The sequence below is a fragment of the Molossus molossus genome, unplaced genomic scaffold, assembly GCF_014108415.1.
Source record: "Molossus molossus isolate mMolMol1 unplaced genomic scaffold, mMolMol1.p scaffold_m16_p_5, whole genome shotgun sequence".
Classification (NCBI taxonomy): domain Eukaryota; kingdom Metazoa; phylum Chordata; class Mammalia; order Chiroptera; family Molossidae; genus Molossus; species Molossus molossus.
Window position 1 is genome coordinate 60947098 of NW_023425388.1, and position 23496 is coordinate 60970593.

Here is a 23496-nt window from a genome sequence, read left to right on the forward strand (position 1 = left end):
AGCAGAGTAAATCTGTTGCCCGTTACATTGTTATGTCCAGAAGCAGAAATGGTCTCTCTTATACTTCAGCTAAAAAAATAATTTTTCCTGGCCCTGGCCGGGTAGCTCAGTTGGTTAGAGCATCATCTTGGTACACCAAGGATGCAGGCTCAATCCCTAGTCAGGGAATATACAAAAATCAACCAATGAATGCATAAATAAGTGGAACAACAAATTGATATTTCTCTCTTTCCCTCCCCCCAACCCCCAGTGTGCACACTCTCAAATCAATAAATAAAAATGAAAAAAAAAAGTTTATTTTTGTTTAGTACTTAATAAGTTTCTGAAAACTAAACATCTTGGTTTTATAACTTAAAAATATAAATAAAAAGAAGCAGCAGCAGCATCTAGGACATTAACATCAACAACATAGTATCAGTATCCCTATAATTCATAGGTATGAAATTATAGATTTTATTTATGAAATGGAATTTTTAAAAAATTAGTTAATTATGAGAGTATTAGTTTTATTTAATATCCTTTTTTTTTTTCTTTTTTATTTAATATTCTTTTTTCTTTTTCCTTTTTAATCCTCACCCAGGGATATTCGTCCATTGATTTTCAGAGTGGGAGGAAAGGTGGGGGGAGAAACATCTATTGGTTTCCTCCCACACGACCCCAAGGCCAGGGATTGAACTGCAACTGAGCCACATGCCCTTGACCGGAATTGAACCCACAACTCTTTGGTCCAAGGGCCGACACTCTAACTGCGGAGCCAAACTGTCCAGGGCTATTTTATATCTTTTTTGAAGAATGTTTGTAAAATATGTGGTTTTCTGATTTCAGGCGATTATGGAAAAATGTGACAGACTCGCTGAGGGAATCTGAAATTGATAAGGCCACAGAGCATAAACGTACCCTGGAAGAATGCCAGAGGACTGAAGAAAGGCATCGTATTGAAACAGGCACACCCTGGAAAACCAAATACTTTATTAAAGAGGTATGTTCTATCTTGTCTTTAGACCAAAACTCATTATCTACTTAGTGAGAATGTGAGCTTACTAGGCTTTCTTAAATTGTTATCACTAAACACATCTCCATTTCTAAAAATAGTCCAGTTTAACCATGAGCTGTTTTATGAGCTTTTCACAATTTGTCAAAATAAAATAGTTAACCAGCAGTTTAGATGAAATAAATTTGGGGATTTAATTAGCCCCAAATGAAAATGCTAACAAAATCTTTAGTCATAATAATAGAATATGCGATTTTCGATTGTAAAGCCTTTGTACCACACTGAAATTCTGTGTTTGCTTCCAAAGATCACTTTTAAAAAAATTGATCCTGCCCTGGCCTGTTTGGCTCAGTGTTTGGAGCACCGGCCCGCAGACCAATGAGTCAAGGGCACATACCACAGTTGTGGTTCATCCCTGGCCCTGGTCGGGTCGTGCAGGAGGCAACCAGTTGATGTGGCTCTCTCACATCGATGTTTCTCTCTGTCTCTCCCTCTTCTTCCTTCCCACTCTATATAATGATAAATAGAAAAATATCCTTGGGTGAGGAATAAAAAAAAATGGCAAGGAAGACTTTATTCAAGACTATTGCAATAGAGGAGAGAGATTAAACCCAACTTTGAACATGAGACAAGTGAGAATTTATAGCCAATAGGAAGGGTGATGAAGTGGGTGGAAAATTACTAAGAGGAACTTGTTTAGATATCAAGGATTGGGGAAGGGAAGAGAGGCATTTGATTACTTATTAAGGATGGGAGAAAAGGAGTTTGATTGGCTAGTAAGAAAGAGGTGATTCTTGATAAACTGGTTTATCTGGATTTTTTTTTTTTTTTTGCTAAAACTGGGCTCAGCCGGCCAAGATGAGGCTTAGTCAAGAAGAGGGTCTCATAGGAATCTGAAGTTTGGTGATGGAGAGAGTCCTTGTCACTATGAGCCAAATAATTGGTGGCCTTGAATCATTTTTGAAACAAGATAAAATAAATATATAAGAATTTTTTTATATAAATAAATTGGAGATGTTGGGGTTAAAGACAGAGATTCAAATCCTTACTGACTTCTCCTAGTCCCATGAACACTGAACTCCAGTCATAGGTACTGTGACCTCAGCTCTGCCAAGCTCCCACGCCAGTCTCGTGCATTTGCTACAGCTCTTTTTTCCTCACTTGGTCTTCTCCTGTCTTTAGTTCAGTATCTGACTCTAACTTTATCTCCTTGTGGTATCCTTCCATTCACAAGAACAAGGGAAAACTAATGGGGTAGAGTCAGGAAAGAAGTAGAAAACAACTTAGATACTAGAGATGCCAGTCGAGATGGAAAGAACGGGTAGTACCTTCATGACCGTTTGTTCGTGCTCCACCTGCTGTCTGCCACTCCGGGTGAGCTTCAGTCTGCAGCATCTTGGTTCAATTGGCAGAATTGCTACAAATGACTACTGCAAAATAAAGTGTTCATGGGGCACAAACTAGATCCTCCTAGACTGGAGCTTCTCGTCTAATCCTAGCTAAACCACAGGCATTGCTTGATGTCTTAATTAAACAGAGATTTTTTTTTTTCCTTTACAGAAACTCTTGTTTTTAAATGTGAGAATAGAATGCCATTTCAATGAAGGTGTTGCTTCTAGTTTTGGTTACTGATTCTGAAAATATTAGAGAAATAGTTCTTTAATTTATTCTTCTACTTGTTTCAGGGAGATGGCTGGGTTTATCACAAACCCCTTTGGAAAATAATTCCAACAACACAACCAGCAGAGTGACATACACTATCTAAGACTCGACCAAATGAAATTCTTCTCTGTTTACCCAAACCCTCCCAGAATGGAGTCATTGCACTGAGTGACCTGCTTCCTGATTGCAGACTAAAATGAGCTAAACACGAATGTACCTATTAGGGCACCATAAAACTGCAGCAAGACCAAAGTGTTGAAGAAGCACTATGGACCTTTCAGAACCTGTCCATGTGACGTGAGCAATATCATCGAAAACCTTTCACCTGACTTGTTAGATGACTGATCCTTATCCAGTTCCTGCTCCTAAAGCTACATTTGAACCCCCTATTTTTGCATGGGGGCAGTGGAAAAACACAACAGTGAGAAACTCAATGACTTTGATTTCTTTATAGTGAAAAGTGAAGTCTCTTTCAGAGTCTGTGCTTTGCTTTCTGTCAGTAACTTAAGTATTCACTACTCATAAACAAACCAAGAGGGGGAGAAAGATGACCCAGAAGTGGATTCAGCCATAGTGCCTGAAATCAGTGTTTAAAAAATCAACCAGTTTGTAGTAACAAGGCATTCTATTCCTTCAAAGAGACTGTGTGCCACTGTCTGAGGATCTTACCCATTATCCACCTCTGTTGGAACTCTCTTTTAAAAAGTGTATTTATAAATTGATTCGAATTATAACCATGGAGAACTTTTTCTTCTGAGCATTTTAATATACTTGAAAACAACATTGACTTGAAAAATTTCAGAACATTTTCAGTACCTAGTTTTATTAAATATTACCTTGAGAGACAATTTTTTAAATATGTTCATGTCAATATGATGAGATTTTGGCCTTTCTCAAGAACTGAGGCATTAAAGAACATAGCAAATATTAAAAAATAAAACTGTTAATTTTTTCCTTGCCTTTTTCCACTTGTAGGTTAATATCCAGTATTATGTATTATCCCTTTGGATAAGTATGCTTTATCTTACCTCTGTTCACTCAAAATTTAAAACAATTGTTCATATTTGTCAGTAATTTAGAAGTTATATCCGTGATTGAGAGTGTGTACAGTATGGTTTTCTTTCTTTTCAAGGAAACTCAAATGCTGACGAAAAGAGCATGAAATTAAAATATATCAGGAAATTGTATTCAGGTACAAATCTTTTTTTAAATAAGTATTTTATTGAGGGTAAAGAATTTCTGGTAACTAAAAGGATAGTGCTAATTACAGCTTTCATCATTCATTCAAGTATTTATTGAGCACCTACTTATGGTGCTCAGTACTTGTTACTGCAAGCTACCTTAATTTTCCGAGAGTGGTGCCTTATTCTGTTTCTTCTGATGTAGTCTTCCAATCAGTGTGTATAACATATACTTGTTATTCATTGGCCATTGTAGGTGGCTGTATCTGTTGCATTGTCATTAAAAATTTAAGCTTTGTGCTCTGAAAAATTGTGTTTTATTGAAGGGGTTAATAGGACGAAAACAGCAAAACAATTTTTTTCAACAAACTGTAAATTATAAGAAAATAATTGGTTTATGTATACCCATTTTAATGATTCCCTTGTTCATTTTTGCTGTGAAATGCACTGAAAAAAGTCTCAAAGTGAGTTTTAGTTCATGTGTTGGGAAGATTGAAAAATAATAAAACTAGAGAACAATGATGTCTCTCTCTGTTTTATGAATGGAAAGAAATAGGAATTTCATATTTTAGTGGAGTTATTGCCATATTCATTTAAGAGACATTGATTTCTCTCTTAAAAAATTTTTTTTTTATTGAATTTTTTTAGAGAGAGAGAAAAGGAGAAGGAGAGAGAGAGAGAAACATCAATGAGAGAGAACATAGATTGGCCACCTCCTGCATGCCCCACACTGGGGATTGGGCCCACAACCTGGGCATATGCCCTGACTGGGAATCAAACCTACCATCCTTTGGTGCATGGGACAATCCTCCAACCAACCGAACCACATACGCCAGGGGTAGGCTAAAGTTTTAAATGTACACTTTGCTTCTGGCTACTAGGAATTTTATGTTAAGAAGTCCAAGACTAGCCCTGGCCGGTTTGGCTCAGCAGTTGGAGCGTTGGCCTGCAGACCAGAGAGTCCCGGGTTCAGTTCCTACTAAGGGGACGTACCTCTGTTGCAGTTCATCCCTGGCCCCGGTTGGGATCGTGCAGGTGGCAACCAGTCGATGTGTCTCTCTCTTCCTCCCTCCCGCTCTATCTGAAGGTGAATGCAAAAATGTCCTCAAGTGAGGATTAAAAAAAAAAAAGTCCAAGACTAGAAGTGACAAAAAGAGAATGTTCTGGAGGTGTATTTGAGCTTTGAAGAAATTATTGCTCAGAAAATTTAGTGCCCACTTAGCCCCAGCTGTGTTGTTTAGTGTTTAGAGTGTTGGTCCGAGCATTGAAGGGTTGAGGGTTTGATTCTAGGTCAAGGACACATACCTGGGTTGCAGGATCCCCAGCCCCGGTTGGGGCATGTGCAAGAGGCAACCAATTGATGTCTCTCACATTCTCACATTGATGTTTCTCCCCCCTACTCCCGAACCTCCCTACTTTCCTCCTTTCCACTTTCTCTAAAAATCAATGGAAAAAATATCCTCAGGTGAGGATTAGCAAAAGAAGAAACTGTAGTGCCCACTTGAAGTCATTTAGCTTGACCTTCACTCATTCAATAAACACCTGTTGAGTATTCCTTTGGAGCTGGGTGGTACATTGGACTCTGGTGAGGCAAAAACTATCCCTGTCCATACAGACTTAAATGAAGGGAGAACAAAAACCTAAATTCCTAGCAGTGGGATGTTAACAAGGGCAAGGTTATTGGTCTTGCCAAACCCCAGAAACACATTCTGGTGGGCAGAATTGAGCGAGTTGAAAGCACAGGGATTGGTTCAAAGCCTGCATAGGAAGCTGTGAGTAATGCAACCAGGTGAGTAACCCTTGTGCCACCCTACAAAAGACTGGAGAGATCGAACCAGAGAGGTTCCCAATTTAGGAACACAAATAAATTGATAAACTGAAAATGGGAAACAAGGTAAAGTCTACATACTTAAAGGTAAGACCTTCCAGCTCCTTCTCCTATTCCATTTCCAAAATATTGGCAGTCGAGTTTAGACCCTGAGGCGAGAGATTTAAAGATCCTTTTGGGGAGAACAACTCCAGAAAAAGTCCTGCAGGTATATTTGGAGGGTCCAGCAACAAAAAATCTCATCTGACAACCCTGTTAATTACATAAAGCAAGGCAGCAATTCCTTCCAACAACCAACCCTTCACACGACACACATCTATCCTCCTACCCACGCACCCGACAATACACTGCATCTCACTTTAATAGCTAAGGATCACCAGACATTTGCAGAGAGTTTCCAACATGAATAAAATGATTAAACAATAGGAAAAATAGAAATTCGAGGAAGCAGAAATTCCATAATTTTGGAAATGGGGGAAAATAACCAGAAAAATCTTAAGATGGTATGTTCTTGCTTTTATGAAACATGAACAAAATGCATTTTAATAATGGACTACTTAGAGAACAAGAACAGGTCTTGGAAATTTTAAATACGATAGTCTAAATTAAACACTTAATGGAAGTTCTAAAAGATAAAGAAGCCTGGCCTGTGTGGCTCAGTAGACTGAATGTCATCCCATGGACTGAGGTCCTGGTTCGATTCCCGGTCAGGGCATATGCCTAGGTTGCAGGCTTGATCCCCGGTGTGGGGCATGTAAGAGGCAGCTGATGGATGTTTCTTTCTCACATTGATGGTTCTATCTCTCTCCCTTCCTCTCTCTCTCTCTCAAAAAAAATTATATTTTAAAAAAAGATAAGTAAAGAATTCTCATACCTTAAATATATATAATTTTTGTCAATTACATCAATAAAGCCTCTCAACAATTTTTTTTTTTAATCCTCACCCGAGGATATTTTTCTATTTATCTTCAGATAGAGTGAGGGGGAGAGAGAAGGAGAGAAAGGGAGAGAAAAACATTGAAGTGAGAGGGACACATCGACTGGTTGCCTCCCGCACAACCCAACCAGGGCCGGGGACAAACTGCAACCGAGGTATGTGCCCTTGGCCAGAATCGAATCCATGACTCATTGGTCCACTGGGTAACGCTTTACCCCTGAGCCAAACCAGCCAGGGCTCAACAATTCTTTTTTTTTAAAAAGAGCTATCAATAAGTAGACCAAAAGGACAAAGATGGACAATAGGACAATCCAGGACACCTAACAACTAGTGAGGATTCTAAGAAGAGAACCAATGGAAGGGAATATACTGTCTAGAAATTTAAATATATACACAAGAAAATTTCCCAGAACTAAATGATGGTAACTCCAATTGAAAATGTCATGAATACCCTGCACAATAGAGGAAAAATAAAAGCCTAAAACCAAAGCATATTGTGAAATTTTATAACACTAAGGATAAAGAGAAGAGTCTAAAATCATAATAGCATCAGCTTTCTCATTAATTTCACTGAAAGCTAAAAGCAAATGAGCAACACTTCCGATTTTTGCCTAGTATTTTATCCCCAGTCAAAAGGATGAATCTGACATGCAAATTAAAAAACAAAAACAAAAAAACAGCCCGGCTGGTGTGGCTCAGTGGTTGAGCATCAACCCATGATCAAAAAGTTCGCCAGTTCGATTCCCCATCACAATAAATACCCAGGTTGTGGGCCCTATCCCTGGTGGGGGGAATGAAGGAGGTGGTCAATTGATGTTATCTCTCATCAATGTTTCTGTCTCTCTCTCCCTCTCCCTCTCTCTCTAAAAATCAATAAAGAAAAAAAAATTAAAATTAAACAAAACCAGCATTTCCTTTTCTGAAGCTATTAAAGTACATTCTCCAGTAAAACAGGAGGGAGAAAAAGCAGGAATTGGAGATGAGGTCAAGAAAAACAGATCCGCCCTGGCCGGTTTGGCTCAGCAGTTAGAGCGTTGACCTGCGGTCCAGAGAGACCTGGGTTTGGTTCCTGCTAAGGGCACGTACCTCGGTTGCAATTTGTCCCTGGCCTTGGTTGGGTCGTGTGGGTGGCAACCACTTGACATGTCCCTTTCACGTCGATGTTTCTCTCTCTCTCGCTCTCCCTCCCACTCTATCTGAACAAAAAATGGAAAAATGTTCTCGGGTGAGGATAAAAAAAAATTTTTTTTAATAAAATTAAAAAAAAAGAAAAACAGATCCAGCGGAGGAAGAAGTCAAAGAGAGGCATCCACTCTATAACATCTGACAATAGTCCCCCATAAACTAGCTCCTACAACAGCTATTTTATCTGGACATCACCAACATTAGAAAAGTTTTCTGAACCAAAATCTCTCATTAATCTGATATTGGCCTCAGTTCTAACAGTTTATAAAAGATGAGTTGTGGGGTTTTTTTGCACATGGCACTACATATCTTGGAAATCAGTTCTCCCAATTTTAATATTCTGAGGTTATTCAGCTGTTCTTCATATGGTAGGGTTTCATCTTAGGATCAGTTTCCTGAAAATGCTGTTTCAATGTTATGTTGACTACCTGGAAAAGGCCAGAATATTGCAAATGGAGTCTTGTTTTAGACCCATTATGTGTTCTTTTTAACAGCTTTGTTAATGTATAATGGACTTAACTACACATTTTTCTTTTTAATCCTCACCCAAGGACATTTTTCTATTTTTTGTTCAGGTAGAGTGAAAGGGAGGGAGAGAGAGAGAAACATTGATGTGAAAGGGACACATCGAGTGGCTGCCACCCGCACGACCCAACCAGGGCTGGGGGACAAACTACAACCGAGGTACATGCCCTTAGCAGGAACAAAACACGGGTCTCTCTGAACCACAGGCCGATGCTCTAACCGCTGAGCCAAACCAGCCAGGGCTAAACTACACATTTTTAAGTAGACAATTTCATAAGTTTTGACAGAGGCCTATACTCATAAATGGAACACCACAATCAATGATAAGAATATAATTCTTGAAAGTTTACTTTTGCCCCTTTGAGATCTCTTCTTTCCACCCTTTCCTATCTCCACTCCTGTGTTTCTCTCTCCCATTTTCTCCCTCTCCCTCCCACTCTATCTGAAGATAAATAGAAAAAAATATCCTCGGGTGAGGATTAAAAAAAAACTCTAGATAATCCAAGATCTCCTCATCTTAAAATCCTTAATTATATCCGCAAAGACCATGTTTCTAAAATCTTTTTTAATATATATATTTTTTTGCTTTTATATTTTATTTCCTGCTTAATCTATAGCTAAGAACCCAGATGCCCTGTGACATTACAGCATCATGCAAAACCACCCTTACAGGTTTCCATGTGGAGTTTTATTTATTTATTTTTTATTTTATTTTTTTATGATTGTTGCTTTTTCTTTTATTTATATTTTTTAAATTAATCTTTGTTACAGATGTTTCTCTTTAATATGTTTTTTAATTGATTTTCATTTTTTTAGAGAGAGAGAGAGAAAGGGAAAGATAGAAACATCGATATGAGAGAGAAACATCTATTGGCTGCCTCCTGCACGCCCCCTACTGGGGATCAAGCCCACAACCTGAGCATGTGCCGTGACCGGGAATCGAACCAGGACCTCTCAGTCCATGGGATGACGCTTAATCCACTGAGCCACAATAGCTGGGCTGCAAAGACCAATTTTCCAAGTAAAGTAATATTCACAGGTTCTAGGAATTGGGATGTGGACATTATATTTTTGGAGACCATCATTCAACCCACTATACAACCAATCTGCTTTGTCATAGATTAGATGACATGTAGAATTTTATATAAATAGAATCAAACAGTATGGTCTGTTTTGGGAAGGGATCTGGCTTATTTCACTCAGCTTAACTTTGCTATTTATTTATATTGTTTTGTGTATTAGCAATTCATTCCTTTTTATTGCTGAGTAGTAATCCATTGTTTGGATTATACCACAATTTGTTTATTCTTTCACTGGTTGATATACATTTGAGTTGTTTCCAGCTTTTGGCTATTACAAATAAAACTGATACCAACACATTTTTGCAAGACTTTGTATGGGCATATGCTTTCATTTATCTTGGGGAAATACCTTTCCCTCCCACTCTATCTGAAGATAAATAGAAAAATATTCTCAAGTGAGGATTTAAAAAAAAAGAAAGAAACTGAAAGTGGGTTTTCCAAAACGGTTGTGCCACTGTACATTCCCACAGCAGCACACGAGAGTTCCAGGTGCTCACATCACTGGCCACACTTGGTGTGGACGGTCTTCTTAATTTTTGCTATTTTAATGGATGATGTTAATTTGTGTAACGCTTGTGGTCAGTGATGTACAATATACATCTTTTCATGTGCTTATATGACATCTGTATATCTTTGGTGAAATGTCTGTTCAAATCTTTTGCCCATATTTTTTTTTTTTTTTAATTTATTTATTTATTTATTTATTTATTTATTTATTTATTTATTTATTTATTTTAATCTTCACCCAAGGATATTTTCCACTGATTTTTTAGATAAAGTGGGAGGGGTAGGGGAGGGAGAAAGAGAGAGAAACATCAATGTGAGAGAGACATATTGACTGGTTGCCTCCTGCACAACCCTGACGGGGGCTGGGAATCAAACCTGGAACAGAAGTATGTGCCCTGGGCTAGGAATCAAACCCATGACTCTGGTCTGCCGACTGATGCTCTAACAGCTGAGCCAAACCAGTCAGCTTTTGGCCCATATTTTAATTAGGTTGTTTTCTTGCTGAGGTTTGAGATTTCTTTATATATCCTGAATACAGGACTTACATTTGGTTTGTAAATAATTTCTCTGCTCTATGGTTTCTCTTTTCATTCTTTTAACAGCAAATGTTCTTAATTTTTTTTATGTTTATCTTAAATGTATTTATTTAAAACTTATCTTTATTGTTGAATATATTACGGATGTTCCTCCATGTCCAGTGGTTATGCATATATGCATATAAGTTCTTTGGTTTATTTCTTCTCCCCCCCCCCCCACTTCCCTTTGAGATTTGTCAGTCTAACAACCAATTTGTACTTCTTAATCCCTTCACCTTTTTCACTCATTCTCCCAACCCTCCTCCCATCTGGCAACCAACAAAATTTCTCTGTATCTGAGAATGTTTCTGTTCTGCCTGTTCACTTTGTTTGTAGATTCCATTGTCCATAGATATGTATTCATTGCCATTTTGTTTGTTCATATTTTTTATCTTTTTCTTCAAGAAGACCCTTCAACATTTCATATAATAATGGTTTGGTGGTGATGAACTCCTTTAGCTTTTCCTTGTCTGGGAAACTCTTTATATGGCCATCGATTCTAAATGATAGCTTTGCAGGACGGAGTAATCTTGGTTGTAGATTCTTGCTTTTCATCACTCTGAATATTTTCATCACTCCCTTCTGGCCTGCAAAGTTTCTTTTGAGAAATCAGCTGACAGTCTTATGGGAACTCCCTTGTAGGTAACTAACTGCTTTTCTCTTGTTGCTTTTAAGATTCTCTCTATGTCTTAAACCTTTTGCATTTTAATGATCATGTGTCTTGGTGTGGGCCTCTTGGGGTTCATCTTGTTTGGGACTCTCTGTGCTTCCTGGACTTGTATGTCTGTTTCCTTCACCAAGTTAGGGAAGTTTTCTGTCATTATTGTTTCAAATAAGTTTTCAATTTCTTGTTCTGTCTCTTTTCCTTCTGGCACCACCAAGATGCAAATGTTGGCACGCTTGAAGTTGTCCCAGAGGCTCCTTACACTATCCTCATTTTTTTTTATTCTTCTTTTTTTTTTTTTTTTTTGCTGTTCTGATTGGGTGTTTTTTGCTTCCTCACATTCCAAATTGATGGTTTTGCTTCTTGGCTTTACCTACTCTACTATTGAATCTCTGTACATTATTCTTTATTTCAGTTAGTGCCTCCTTCATTTCTAACTGGTCCTTTTTTATGCTCTGAGGCCCTCACTAAGTTCATTGAAGTTCTCACTAAATTTATTGAGCATCCTTATAAGCAGTATTTTGAACTCTGTGTCTGTTAGGTTACTTATGTCCATTTTGCTTAGTTCTTTTCCTGGAGTTTTGTTCTGTTCTTTCATTTGAGACCTGTTTCTTTGTCTCATCATTTTGGCTGCCTCCCTGTGTTTGTTTCTATGTATTAGGTAGAACTGCTATGGCTCCTGGGCTTCCTAGCGTGGCCTATTAGAGTAGGTGTCCTGTAGGTCTAGTGGCACAGCCTCCCTGATCTCCTAGCTGGGCCCTCGAGGTGCACCCCTTATATGGACTTTACACCCTTCTGTTGCAATTGAGTCTTGATTGCTGTTGGCACATCAGTGAGAGGGATTTACTCAGGCTGATCAGCTGCACGGACTGGCTGTGCCCACTATCCACCAAACTCTGACTACCTTGGAGGATCAGCTGTGCAGGGGCCCACCACACAGAGCAAGACTTACTTCAGCAGGGCTCTGGTGCCCACTGAGTCCATTCCTTGAGTGTGTCACTTGTGGAGGTGATTGGGTGGTGGTGCTTCGGAGTGTTCTGAAGCTGTCCACTGGGTGTGCTGGCTCTGGGGACAGGTCAGCCACTGCCTGGTGTTCTACCCTGGGCCACCAGGTACAAGTTACAAAGCAGTCTGCAGATGGCTGCTGTTTGTGCTGGGCTTAAAGGTGCCCAGGAAATGCCAAGTTGTGAACCAAAGCTGGCTGCTTTTAGTGCCAGGCCTGGGCCACTTAACGAGAGGTATGGGGTTTGCTGAGACCAGATGCTGCTTGTTTGAAAGAGTTTAGGAAAATCTGAAGCAGGATCTGAGACAGGCCATACCTTTTTTTTTTTAATCCTCACCTGAGAACATTTTTTCGTTTTTTGTTCAGATAGAATGGGAGGGAGAGAGAGAAAGAGAGAAAGAAACATCAATGTGAAAGGGACACATTGAATGGTTGCCACCCACAGGACCCTACCAGGGCCGGGGACAAACTGCAACCGAGATACATGCCCTTAGCAGGAACTGAACCCCAGTCTCTCTGGACCGCAGGCCGACGCTCTAACCGCTGAGCCAAACCGGCCAGGGCAAGGCCATTCCTTTGGTAAAGCAACTGGCAATAGCGTGGGTGGGCCTGAAAATTGGGTGGGGCAGGGCCCCAGGGAATCATCAGTATGAGCCAAGTTGCTGGAATCCCAGATATGGTGGCCCTCTGCCTGCCCTTTGGGGGAAGGGCTCACCAAAGGAACAAAGGCCTCTGATAGCACATCTGTCCAGGAGAAAGCCACCTCTCCATCCCTCACCCCAATGCCAAACACCTCAGTTCTTCCCCATATATCTCTGGTACCTTTCGAGCTGCCTCCCCCATGCTGGAGCCTGGAGGGTACAAGTTCGAGTAGGTCCATGTGCAGGCCCTTTAAAAGGAGCTGCCGGGGGCTTCAGCAGCCTCGGCCTCCCTGAGCCTCAGTTCCCGCTGGTTTTACAGCCAGAAGTTATGGGGATTCTCTTCCTGGCACTGGAACCCTGAGCGGGGTGCCTGGTGTGGGACGGGGACCTCTCAGTCCTCAGGGAGGACCTTCCCAGCTGAGGTGTCCCCCTGATTTTTATCCGCCACACGTGGGTGTGGGACCAGCCCGTCTGCCTCCGCCCCTCCTACCAGTCTGGATGTGGCTGCTGCTTTAATTCCGTAGTTGTAGGACTTCCATTCAACTTGATTTCAGGCAGTTCTGAATGATGGTTGTTCTGTAGTTTAGTTGTAACTTTGATGTGGTTGTGGGAGGACACGATACCCCGTTTACCTTTGCCTTCATCTTGACCGGAAGTCGATGGTCTTAATTTTGATGAAGTCTAATTTATCAAATTTTTTCTTTTATGGATCATGCCTTTGATGTCATCTAAGATCTTTCCAACGCAAGGTCACAAATATATATATATATATATATTTTAATAAATTGTATTTAAAAAAAATTTTTTTTATCCTCACCCAAGGACACTTGCATTTTTCTTCAGAGCAGGAGGGAGAGAAGAAGGAAGAGAGAGGGAGAAACATCTATGTGAGAGAGACACATTGACAGGTTGCCACCCACACAACCCCAACTGGGGCTGGGGACAAACTGCCACCGAGGTATGTGCCCTTAACGGGAACCAAACCCAGGACTCTCTGGTCCACCAGCCGACGCTGTAACCACTGAGCCAAACTGGCCAGGGCTAATTTTTTTCTTTATTGCTTTTTAGAGAGAGAGAGAGAAATAGAAACATTGATGAGGGAGAACATTGATTGGCTGCCTCCTGCATGCCTCCCACTGGGGATTTGGTCCACAACCTGGGAATGTGCTCTCACTGGGAATCGAACCAGCAAACTCTTGGTACATGGGTCGATGCTCAATCACTGAGCCACACCAGCCAGGATCCTATATTTTATCTCAGAATTTTTATAGCTTTAGTGTCTACCTTTAGGTGTATAATCTATTTTGAGTTCTTTTTTTTCTTATTGAATATGGTGTAAAGTATGAATGAAAGTTTTTTGTTTTGGGTTGTTTTAAAATATGGATACTCAATTCTTTCAGTACCATTTGTTTAAAAGAAACTATCCTTTATTGAATTGTCTTTACACCTTTATCTAAAATTAAATGATCATAAATGTATGGGTGTACTATGGACTCTATTATTACACTGATCTATTTGTCTATCTCCATGCCAACACTGTACTGTATTAATTATGTACTTCATAATAAATCTTAAAGTGAAATAGTGTAGCTCTAGCTGGTTTTGCTCAGCGGTTAGAGTGTCAGCACTAGGACTAAAGGGTCTCGGGTTTGACTCCTAGTCAAGGGCACATACCTGAGTTACAGGTTTGATCTCCAGCCCCAGTCGGGGTTTTGGGGGAGGTAACCAATTGATGTCTCTCTCTCTCTGCCTCTCTCTCCCTCCCTTCCTTCCACTCTCTAAAGATCAGTGGAAAAATATCCTTGGGCGAGGATTAACAACAACAACAAAAAAAGTGAAATAGTGTAAGTCTTCCAACTTTGTTCTTCTTCAAGGTTGTTTTGGCTATTTTAAGGCCTTTGCATCTCCATATAAATTTTAGGACAGGCTTTTCAATTTCAACAAAAAGCCTGCTGGGATTTTAAAGTGATTTCACTGAAGCCATGGGTCAATTTGGAGAGAATGACATCTTACCAGTATTGAGTCTTCTCAACCGTGAACAGTGTATCTCTTAATTTATTTCAGTCTTGTTTAATTTCTCTTAGCAATATTTTATAGTTATTAATATATAGGTTTACATATCTTATATCCGATTTATCCCTAAGTGTTTCTTTTTTTTTTGTACCTTCTCGGAAACTGGCCGGTTTTTCATATTTTTGATGTTATAAATGCCATTCTTAAACATTTTCAGTTTCTAATTGTTTGTTGCTGATATATATAAGAAGTACAATTTATTTTTGTATATTGATCTTGTATCCTTTATATCCTGCAGCCTTGCTCAGTCAGCTATTACCTCTGGAAGTTCTTCTGTAGATTTCTTATAATTTTCCACCTAGAAGTTCTTGTTATCTGTGAATAAATAGAGTATTACTCTTCCTTTCCAATCTGAATACCTTATTTCTTTTTCTTGCTTTATTGCACTGGTTAGAATTTTCAATACAAAATGAAATAGAAGTGGAGAGAGAAGACATCCTTGTCTTGTTCCTGATCTTAGGGCAAAACAATCTTTCACCAATAAGTATGATGTTAGATGTAGATATTTCATAGAAGTGCTTTATCCATTTGAGGAAGTTCTCTTCAATTCCTATTTTGTTTAGAGTTTTTTTTTTTTTTTTCAACCTTACCTGAGGACATTTTTTTGCATTTATCTTCAGATAGAATGGGAGGGAGAGTGGGAGGAAGACACAGAGAGAGAAACATTGATGTGAGAGAGACACATCAATTGGCTGCCACTGCACAACCCCAACCGGGGCCAGGGACAAACTGTTATCAAGGTACGTGCCCTTAGCGGGAACCGAACCCAGGTCTCTCTGGACCACGGGCCAACGCTCTAACTGCTGAACCAAACCGGCCAGGGCTGTTTAGAGTTTTTAATCAGGAATTGTTAGATTGTTATTGTTGCCTAAGTCTGCCTTCAAATTTGGAAGCCATTTGGTCATTTGTTTACTTAGTATACAATCAATTAGAAACCTCGTGGTCTTAATACTCATATGGCTAAATCACAAAGCATTTTTGAAGAATAGGGTTAGCAGGATTTGAAGCCTGAAGACCCCTTCTTAATTACTGGTTTCACACACCAATCAGAAAGAATATATGTATCCCTTTGTTCATAGCAGCACTGTTTACAATAGCTAAGATCTGTAAACAGCCCAAGTATCCATAAGTAGACGAGTGGATAAAAAAGTTGTGGTACATATACACAATGGAGTACTATGCAGCTGTAAGAAAGAAAGATCTCTTATTCTTTGAGACAACACGGAGGGACCTGGAAAGTATTATCCTAAGCGAAACAAGCCAAGCAGAGAAAGACAAATATCACATAATCTCACTTATTTCTGAAATATAATGAACTAAACAAACTGATGAACAAAATAGACCCAGAGTCATAGAAGTAGGGTACAGACTGACAATCCTCAGAAGGGGGGGGCAATAAACCACAGAACTTATATGCATGTATGCATAACCGATGGACATAGACAACAAAGTTGGGGATGGGGGGAGGGGCGGATGGTGTCAATGGGGGAAAAAGGAGAAACATCTGTAACAAAAATAAATTAATAAAAAATTACTGGTTTCACTATTTACTATTTGTGAAACTTAAGTTATATAACCTAGCTCTGAGACTCAGTTTCCGTATATTTAAATTGGTAATAACAAGGTAATGTTAACAACCATGAATGGCACTTGACTGAACCTGAGAGAGTACCTTCTTAAGTACACCCTTGGTGCCTTGTTTGCCTAATCCTGGTTTTAACCCTACATTATAATATTCAATTCCACAGTGTTCCTAAAACTGTCACAGAGTTATGCAACACCAGCATTCTCTGAACCTAGCTCTCACTTTGAGAGAGCTGGGTTTTTCCAAAATATGACAGTGAAAAAAATTCTAGATGTGTAATTTCAAATTCCTTGAGACAGACTTGAGATGTTAGCTCTGTCTTGTAATAGCTGTGGGATCTTAGCCAAATTATTCAACTATTCTGAACCTTACTTACCCAAACTGTAATATGAATATTAATACTTGTCTTACCTGCCTTATAAAGTGTTTTGAGGCTCAGTAATGTGAAGGATGGAAAAACACTTTAACTGCAAATCATCACTCAAATATGTAAGTTATTTGTAGGACCAATTGTGAGTGCAGATTGCTGCTGAAAGCTTGATAAATTCCTGCAAAGCCCAGACATGCTACAGAAACAACACAAAAACGTTCCAGGTCTACAGAATTGTTAAATTATTATTATTATTTTAATGTTTTTATTGATTAAAATTTTTTTTCTTTGTTGATTTTAGAGATAGAGGAAGGAGAGAGAGATAAAAATATTGCTGAAAGAGAACATTGATTGGCCAACTCTTGCATGTTCCCCACTGGGGATTTGGCTCACAACCTGGGCATGTGCCGGGATTGAGAATCAAACCGGCAACCTCTTGGTGCATGGGTTGATGCTTAACCACTGTGCCACACTGGCTGGATTCTACAGATTTATTGATTCCTTTCTTTCCCTTAGTGCATCATTGGTGAATCACTCAATCAAGCACAAACATATTCAAAGGACTAAAGTAGACAATTAGATGGCTCTTTACAAGGACAAAGACTGCAACTCAGAGTATGCATCTTTCACTTGATTTTGAAATGAATTTCATTTAGTTCAAATTCCCTTTAATTGAGGTATAATTTATTAGCAATAAAATGTACATATCTTAAAAATTTTTTTTTCTTTATTGATTTTAGATAGACAGGAAGGGAGAGGGAGAGAGAGATAGAAACATCAATGAGAGAGAACATGGCTTGGTTGCCTTCTGCATGCCCCTCATTGGAGATTGGCTCCACATCCCTAGGCATGTGCCCTGACTGGAAATCGAACCAGCGACCTCTTTGTGCATGGGTCGAAGCTCAACCACTGAGCCACACCAGCCGGGGAAATGTACATATCTTAAGTATGCAGTTCAGTGAGTTTTGACAATTGTATATACTTAGGTAACACCCATATCAAATCAAGATATAAAATCTTTCCCTTAACCCAGAAAGTTCCCTCAAGCCCCTTTTGTAATCAAATCTCCCACCCCCCCAGAGGCAACCATTCTTAGTTCTGTCATAGAATACTAGTTTTCCTTGTTTTGGACTTCATACAATGCAATCATACAGAATGTACTCTTTGAAGAACTAGTTTAATATATTTGTTATATTAAGTAAGTTCTTAGTTAAGCAGATCTGAGAGCCAAGGTACAGTTGGCCCTTATTTATCGTGGTTAATCAGTTCCAGACTCTACCGCGATAAATGAATTTCCAGAAGTAGAATTCTTTATTTATAAATCGAATATTTTCGCAGTTAGAGCATAGAAAACCTGTTTATGACTTCTAAATAGGTTTTTAAACATCATTAGAGCCCTCTAGACATGAAATAACACCCTTTAATCACCATTACACTTGTATTACCCAATATATTAGACAAAATAAGAGAAAATAAGACATATTAGATGTTACAAATATATTATTATTGTACATTTAATTACACACACACACAGTTCTTTTTTTATTTTTAATTTTTATTTTTTTTAGAGAGACAGGAAGGAAGGAGAGAGAGATGGAAACATCTATGAGAGAGAACATTGATTGGCTGCCTCCTGCATGACCCCTACTAAGGATTGGGCCCACAACCTGGGCATGTGTCTTGACCAGGAATTGAACCCCTGAGCTTTTGGTGCATGGGTTGATGCTCAACCACTGAGCCGCACCAGCCAGGCACACACACACAGTTCTTACACACAACCACTAACCTATGAAAATAGTGCAACTTGATGATAAATTGATGAAGATGAAGAGATGTACTGCACAGCAAAGAAGAGCAAGGCTACTGCTCCTCTGAAGGCACCACCTCAGTAGGAGAGTCTTCAGGTGATGCAGTATTTTCAGCAGTCATCGTCATCTTCCGCTGAAGGAGTACTAGGAGCAGGCAGTGGGTGTCTGGGTGCATGGCTGAAGAACATCATGATAGGCAGTTGCTGGCGCTGTCTTTTCATATGCGTGAGAAGGCTTTTGTAGGGTTCTATCGTTCTATCAAGTGCATTCCGGAACCGCAATGCATGCATCATTTGTGGGTCCCATTCGCCAATCATGTCCTGTACTACCTTAACAGTTCTCACAACTTGCGAGAGATGCTCAATCATAGGGCCAATTTCCTCTTCTTGTCCCCCAGGAACCTCTGGTTGCTCTTCCTCCTCCTCACTCGCAGACTTAGTCATCTCCACCAGATCCTCGTCAGTTAAGGGATCCGAATTTTTCTCCAGCAGCTCATCCACATCATCGCGGATCATATCCGCGAAATCTTCTCCTCCCAGCATCCGGGCTAGCCTAACTGCCTTGTCCACTGCAGAGTTGCTTATATCCTCTGGGGTGAATCCTCTGTAGTCGTGGACAATTTCAGGCCACAACAACTTCCAGCTGGCCTTCACGGTCTCCGTCTTTATGTCCTTCAACGCGTCCTGGATGTTCTTCAGACAGGTTGTGATGGTATATTGCCACCAGTATTCCTTCAGCAAGAAGTTCTCCTCAAGGTCCATGCCTTCGATGAGGTGCTGCAGGGTGTTTTGTGTGTAGAGGGCCTTGAACACATGAATAATGCCTTGATCCACGGGTTGGATCAGCGAAGTGGTGTTGGGAGGAAGGAACTCGATCCACACACCGTTGTAGGATAGGTCTTGCGCATGACCTCCAGCATTGTCCATGAGGAGAAGGACATTAAACTCAAGTCCCTTCTCCATGAGCTACACCTTGACTTGGGGAATGAAGCACTCGTGGAACCAGTTCAATGACAGCTGCTTCGTGATCCAGCCCCTGCTGTTGTGCATCCAATGCACTGGCAGCAGGTTCTTGTTTTTATTCTTCAGGGCCCGAGTGTTCTTGGCCTAGTAGATAAGGGCAGGCTTGAGCAAAAATCCCTCAGCATTTCCACACATCACGATAGTCACACGATCCTTATTTGCCTTGAAGCCAAGGACCTTGGCCTCATCCTTGAAAATTAGTGTCTAGGAAGGCACTCTTTTCCAGAACCGTCCTGTTTTGTCCGTATTGAACACCTGTTCTGGATGATACTCACCCTCCTCAAGGATCTTCTGGAATGTGTTGTTCACGTAGTCCTCTGCTGCATGCTGGTCAGCAGGGGCAGCTTCTCCATGGAGAATGAAACTCTTCAGATAATACCTCTTCTGGAACTTCTCGAACCAACCCTTTCTTGATATGAAATTCATGAACGTTGCAGAAGAGGGTCCTGGTTGAGGTCCATCTGCCATAAAGCGCTGACAGAGCTGTCTCGCCTTCTCTCGGATGACCAGCGAATCCAACGGAATGTCTTTCTTGCGGCGGTCGCTGATCCAAACGGCCAGGGCAGACTCCGTTTTCACTATGAACTTATTACGATGCACTTTGCTTCCTTGTTGAAAGAGACAGTAACCATTACACGGATGTTCTTTTCATCTTTATGGATGGAGCGAATGGTAGACTCATTCAAGTCGTAATAGTGGGCAATCTCCATGATTTTCTTGCCATATTTGATCATATCCAAGAGTTTCACCTTCTCCTGGCTGGTAAGCATCTTCTTCCAGTGCTTAGTTTCATCGTCAGAAGGCTTAGAAGAAGCAGCGCCTTTAGGAGCCATCGTGGGGCTTAGATAAAAGTTCTCAGAAATCGCAAACACTTGCAAAAGCAAAGATGCTTCCGATGCCTAGTGATGTAAAAGCTTGTATGAGAGAAACAAACTTGCATGAGGCTGAGCTATTCAGTGGCCAGGATAGGATAGGATAGGATAGCCAATCAGTGAACAGCATGCTCTGATTGGCCTGGTTTCATCACACCCGATTTTTTGGAATAAAGTTATTCCCCACACACAAGGAGTGGTCGAGTAGTTGCACCTGGCAATGAAGAATTTGTGGGGGGGTGCTCGAATACATAGGCCTACTGTCCATATGTACAGTAATTTTAATTGTAATTGTAATACAGGGGTGTATAATTGACTCAGACAACAGAGCACATGCCGTATTATTTTCACTGTCTCGATTAACTTTTTTTTTTTCAATCCTCACCCGAGGACATGTTTCCATTTTTTGTTCAGGTAGAGTGGGAGAGAGAAGAAGAGAGAGAGAGAGAAACATCAATGTGAAAGGGACACATCGAGTGGCTGCCACCCACAGGGCCCAACCAGGGCCGGGGACAAACTACAACCGAGGTACGTGCCCTTAGCGGGAACCAAACCTGGTCCTCTCTGGACCGCAGGCTGACGTTCTAACTGCTGAGCCAAACCGGCCAGGGCATCAATTAACTTATTAATGAATATATTTGAAAAAACCGCGATAGAGTGAAGCCGCAAAATTTGAAGCGCAAAGTGGCGAGGGACAACTGTATCTGTTTCCTTGGCTATTTAAAGGAGAGGCAACTTACCCTCGCTGGTTTGGCTCAGCGGTTGGAGCCTCGGCCTAAGGTCTGGAGAGACGGGCTTTGGTTCCCTCTGGGGCCACGTACCTTGGTTGTAGTTCGTCCCCGGCCCTGGTTGGGTCATGTGGGTGGCGACCACTCAATATGTCCCTTTCACATCGATGTTTCTCTTTCTCTCTCTCCCTCCCACTCTATTTGAACAAAATATTGAAAAATGTCCTCGGGTGAGGATAATAAATAAATAAATAAATAAATAAAAGGAGAGGCAACTTAAGATGTATATTTAGTCCAGCTGGTGTGGCTCAGTTGTTGAGCATCGACCCATGCACCAAGAAGTCGCCGGTTCAGTTCCCATTCAATTCCCAGTCAGGGCACATGCCCAGGTTGTGGGCCTGATCCCCAGTGGGGGGCATCCAGGAGGCAGCCAATCAATGTTCTCTCTCATCGATGTTTCTATCTCTTTCCCTCTCCCTTCCTCTCTCTCTAAAATAAATAAAGAAAAATTATTTTTTAAAAAGAAAAAAGATGTATATTTGCATGATTACTTATTATAACAGCTAATTTCCAATTGTCCTACTGGTTTTCAGAACTACCCTAAAGTGCAGTAAAAGAGCGAGCACTTAAGCCGGGAGTCAGAAATCTTGTGTCACCGTGTTTACTCCATGACCTGGAACAAGCTCTTAGCTGTAAGTTCTGGCTAGTAAGGATATTTTTAGCTTTTTATAATTTTAATCAAATTCATTGTTAAAAATAGATATATTTCTTGTAAACATTTGAAACTAAATTTTCTGCTTAGGTGCACTTTGGGGGAAGCTGTATTTATTCCCTATAGCCTGTTCTGCTTAGCTCAATATATTAGATAGTCTGTATTGTATATAGCTTCTTTCAAATTGAGATGACACTGTGCAGCCCAGATACTAGACTGAAATATTTTTAAAAACAAGTGATTTTTGCCCTGGTCGGTTTGGCTCAGCAGTTGGAGCATCGGCCTGTGGACCAGAGGGTCCCGGGTTCGGTTCCCGCTAGAGGCACATACCAAAAAAAAGAGTGATTTTGCCCTGGCTGGGTGGCTCAGTTGGTTGGAGTGTTATCTCACACACCAGAAAGTTTTGGGTTGGATTCCCAGGAAGGGTGCACAGGGGAGGCAGAGCATAGGGGAGGCAGAGGATCAATGTCTCTCTCTCTCTCTTCCTCTCCCTTTAAAAAAAATCAATAAAAATATTTTTAAAATAAAGAATCAACCAATGAGTGCATGGATGGGTGGAACAACAAATTGATTTCTCTCTCTCTCTCAAATCAATAAATAAAAATAATAAAAATAAGTAAAATAAAAATATTTCCTGAGAATTTGCCTAGCACAAATAGTCCCCGATAAACTGATACAATGCTTTTAAACATTTATTGAGTGATCTCTCGGGTGGAGCCTTCGACAGCTGGTGCTGCAGTCCTCAGGACCATTCTCCTGTCCTCAGTCATAGCTTGTGGTCTGGTCACCAGCAACCTGAATCTCAGACTTGGGGAGTGCCTCGAGTGTGGGGCGAGTTGGCACCCAACGCTCTGAACCTGGGCCAAGATGACAACAATGTGTGCCTGCACTTCAACCCTGGCTTCAATATACATGGAGACATCAACACCATTGTGTGTAACAGCAAGGATGGCGGAGGCTGGGGGCCGAGCAGCGGGAGTCTGCCTTCCCCTTCCAGCCTGGAAGTGTCACAGAGGTGTGCATCTCCTTCGACCAGGCAGACCTGACCATCAAGCTGCCAGATGGGTACACATTCAAGTTCCCCAACCGCCTCAACCTGGAGGCCATCAACTACCTGTCAGCAGAAGGTGACTTCAAGATCAAGTGTATGGCCTTTGAGTGAAGCCAGGTAACCCATGGCCTCCGATAAAGGCAGCTGCCTCTCTTCCCCCTGAAAAAACAACAACAGAAAAAACATTTATTGAGTAAATGTCCTAGGTTTGGTAATAGAAAAAATAGTAAAATAGAGTCCTTGTCTTGCAAGAGTCCAAAGTCTAGTCGGGGCAGACAGACATATAAATAAATAACTGTAAAATAATCTGAGAAAGGTCATAACTGATTTATAAACAAAGTGACCTTAGCACATAGATGTGATAACTTAAGGTTTTATGGTGAATGGCAGAAAGCATCCCAAGAGGAGGAAATTGTGTGTTATAGCTTGAAATAGCTAAGTATTTGGGCAGAAAGATCAGTTTCTGGTCAGATGACCCAGACTTTGTATAGAAG

At 40.6% G+C, this 23496-nt stretch overlaps 1 protein-coding gene and 1 pseudogene across 3 annotated transcripts in view; both read left to right on the plus strand.

The window, feature by feature from the left end:
* The window catches only part of OSBPL11 (oxysterol binding protein like 11), a 100904-nt gene extending 96551 nt beyond the window's left edge, over positions 1 to 4353 (plus strand). For all 3 annotated transcript variants that reach the window (XM_036243894.1, XM_036243895.1, XM_036243896.1), the window contains 2 exons: positions 826 to 979; positions 2677 to 4353. In XM_036243894.1, coding sequence (XP_036099787.1) covers positions 826 to 979; positions 2677 to 2742 — 220 coding nt within the window. In that variant the 3' untranslated portion in view covers positions 2743 to 4353. The remainder of the gene's footprint in view (positions 1 to 825; positions 980 to 2676) is intronic.
* Positions 4354 to 20525: 16172 nt separating this feature from the next.
* LOC118616954 lies at positions 20526 to 23113 on the plus strand (annotated as a pseudogene).
* The last annotated feature ends 383 nt before the right edge of the window (positions 23114 to 23496 follow it).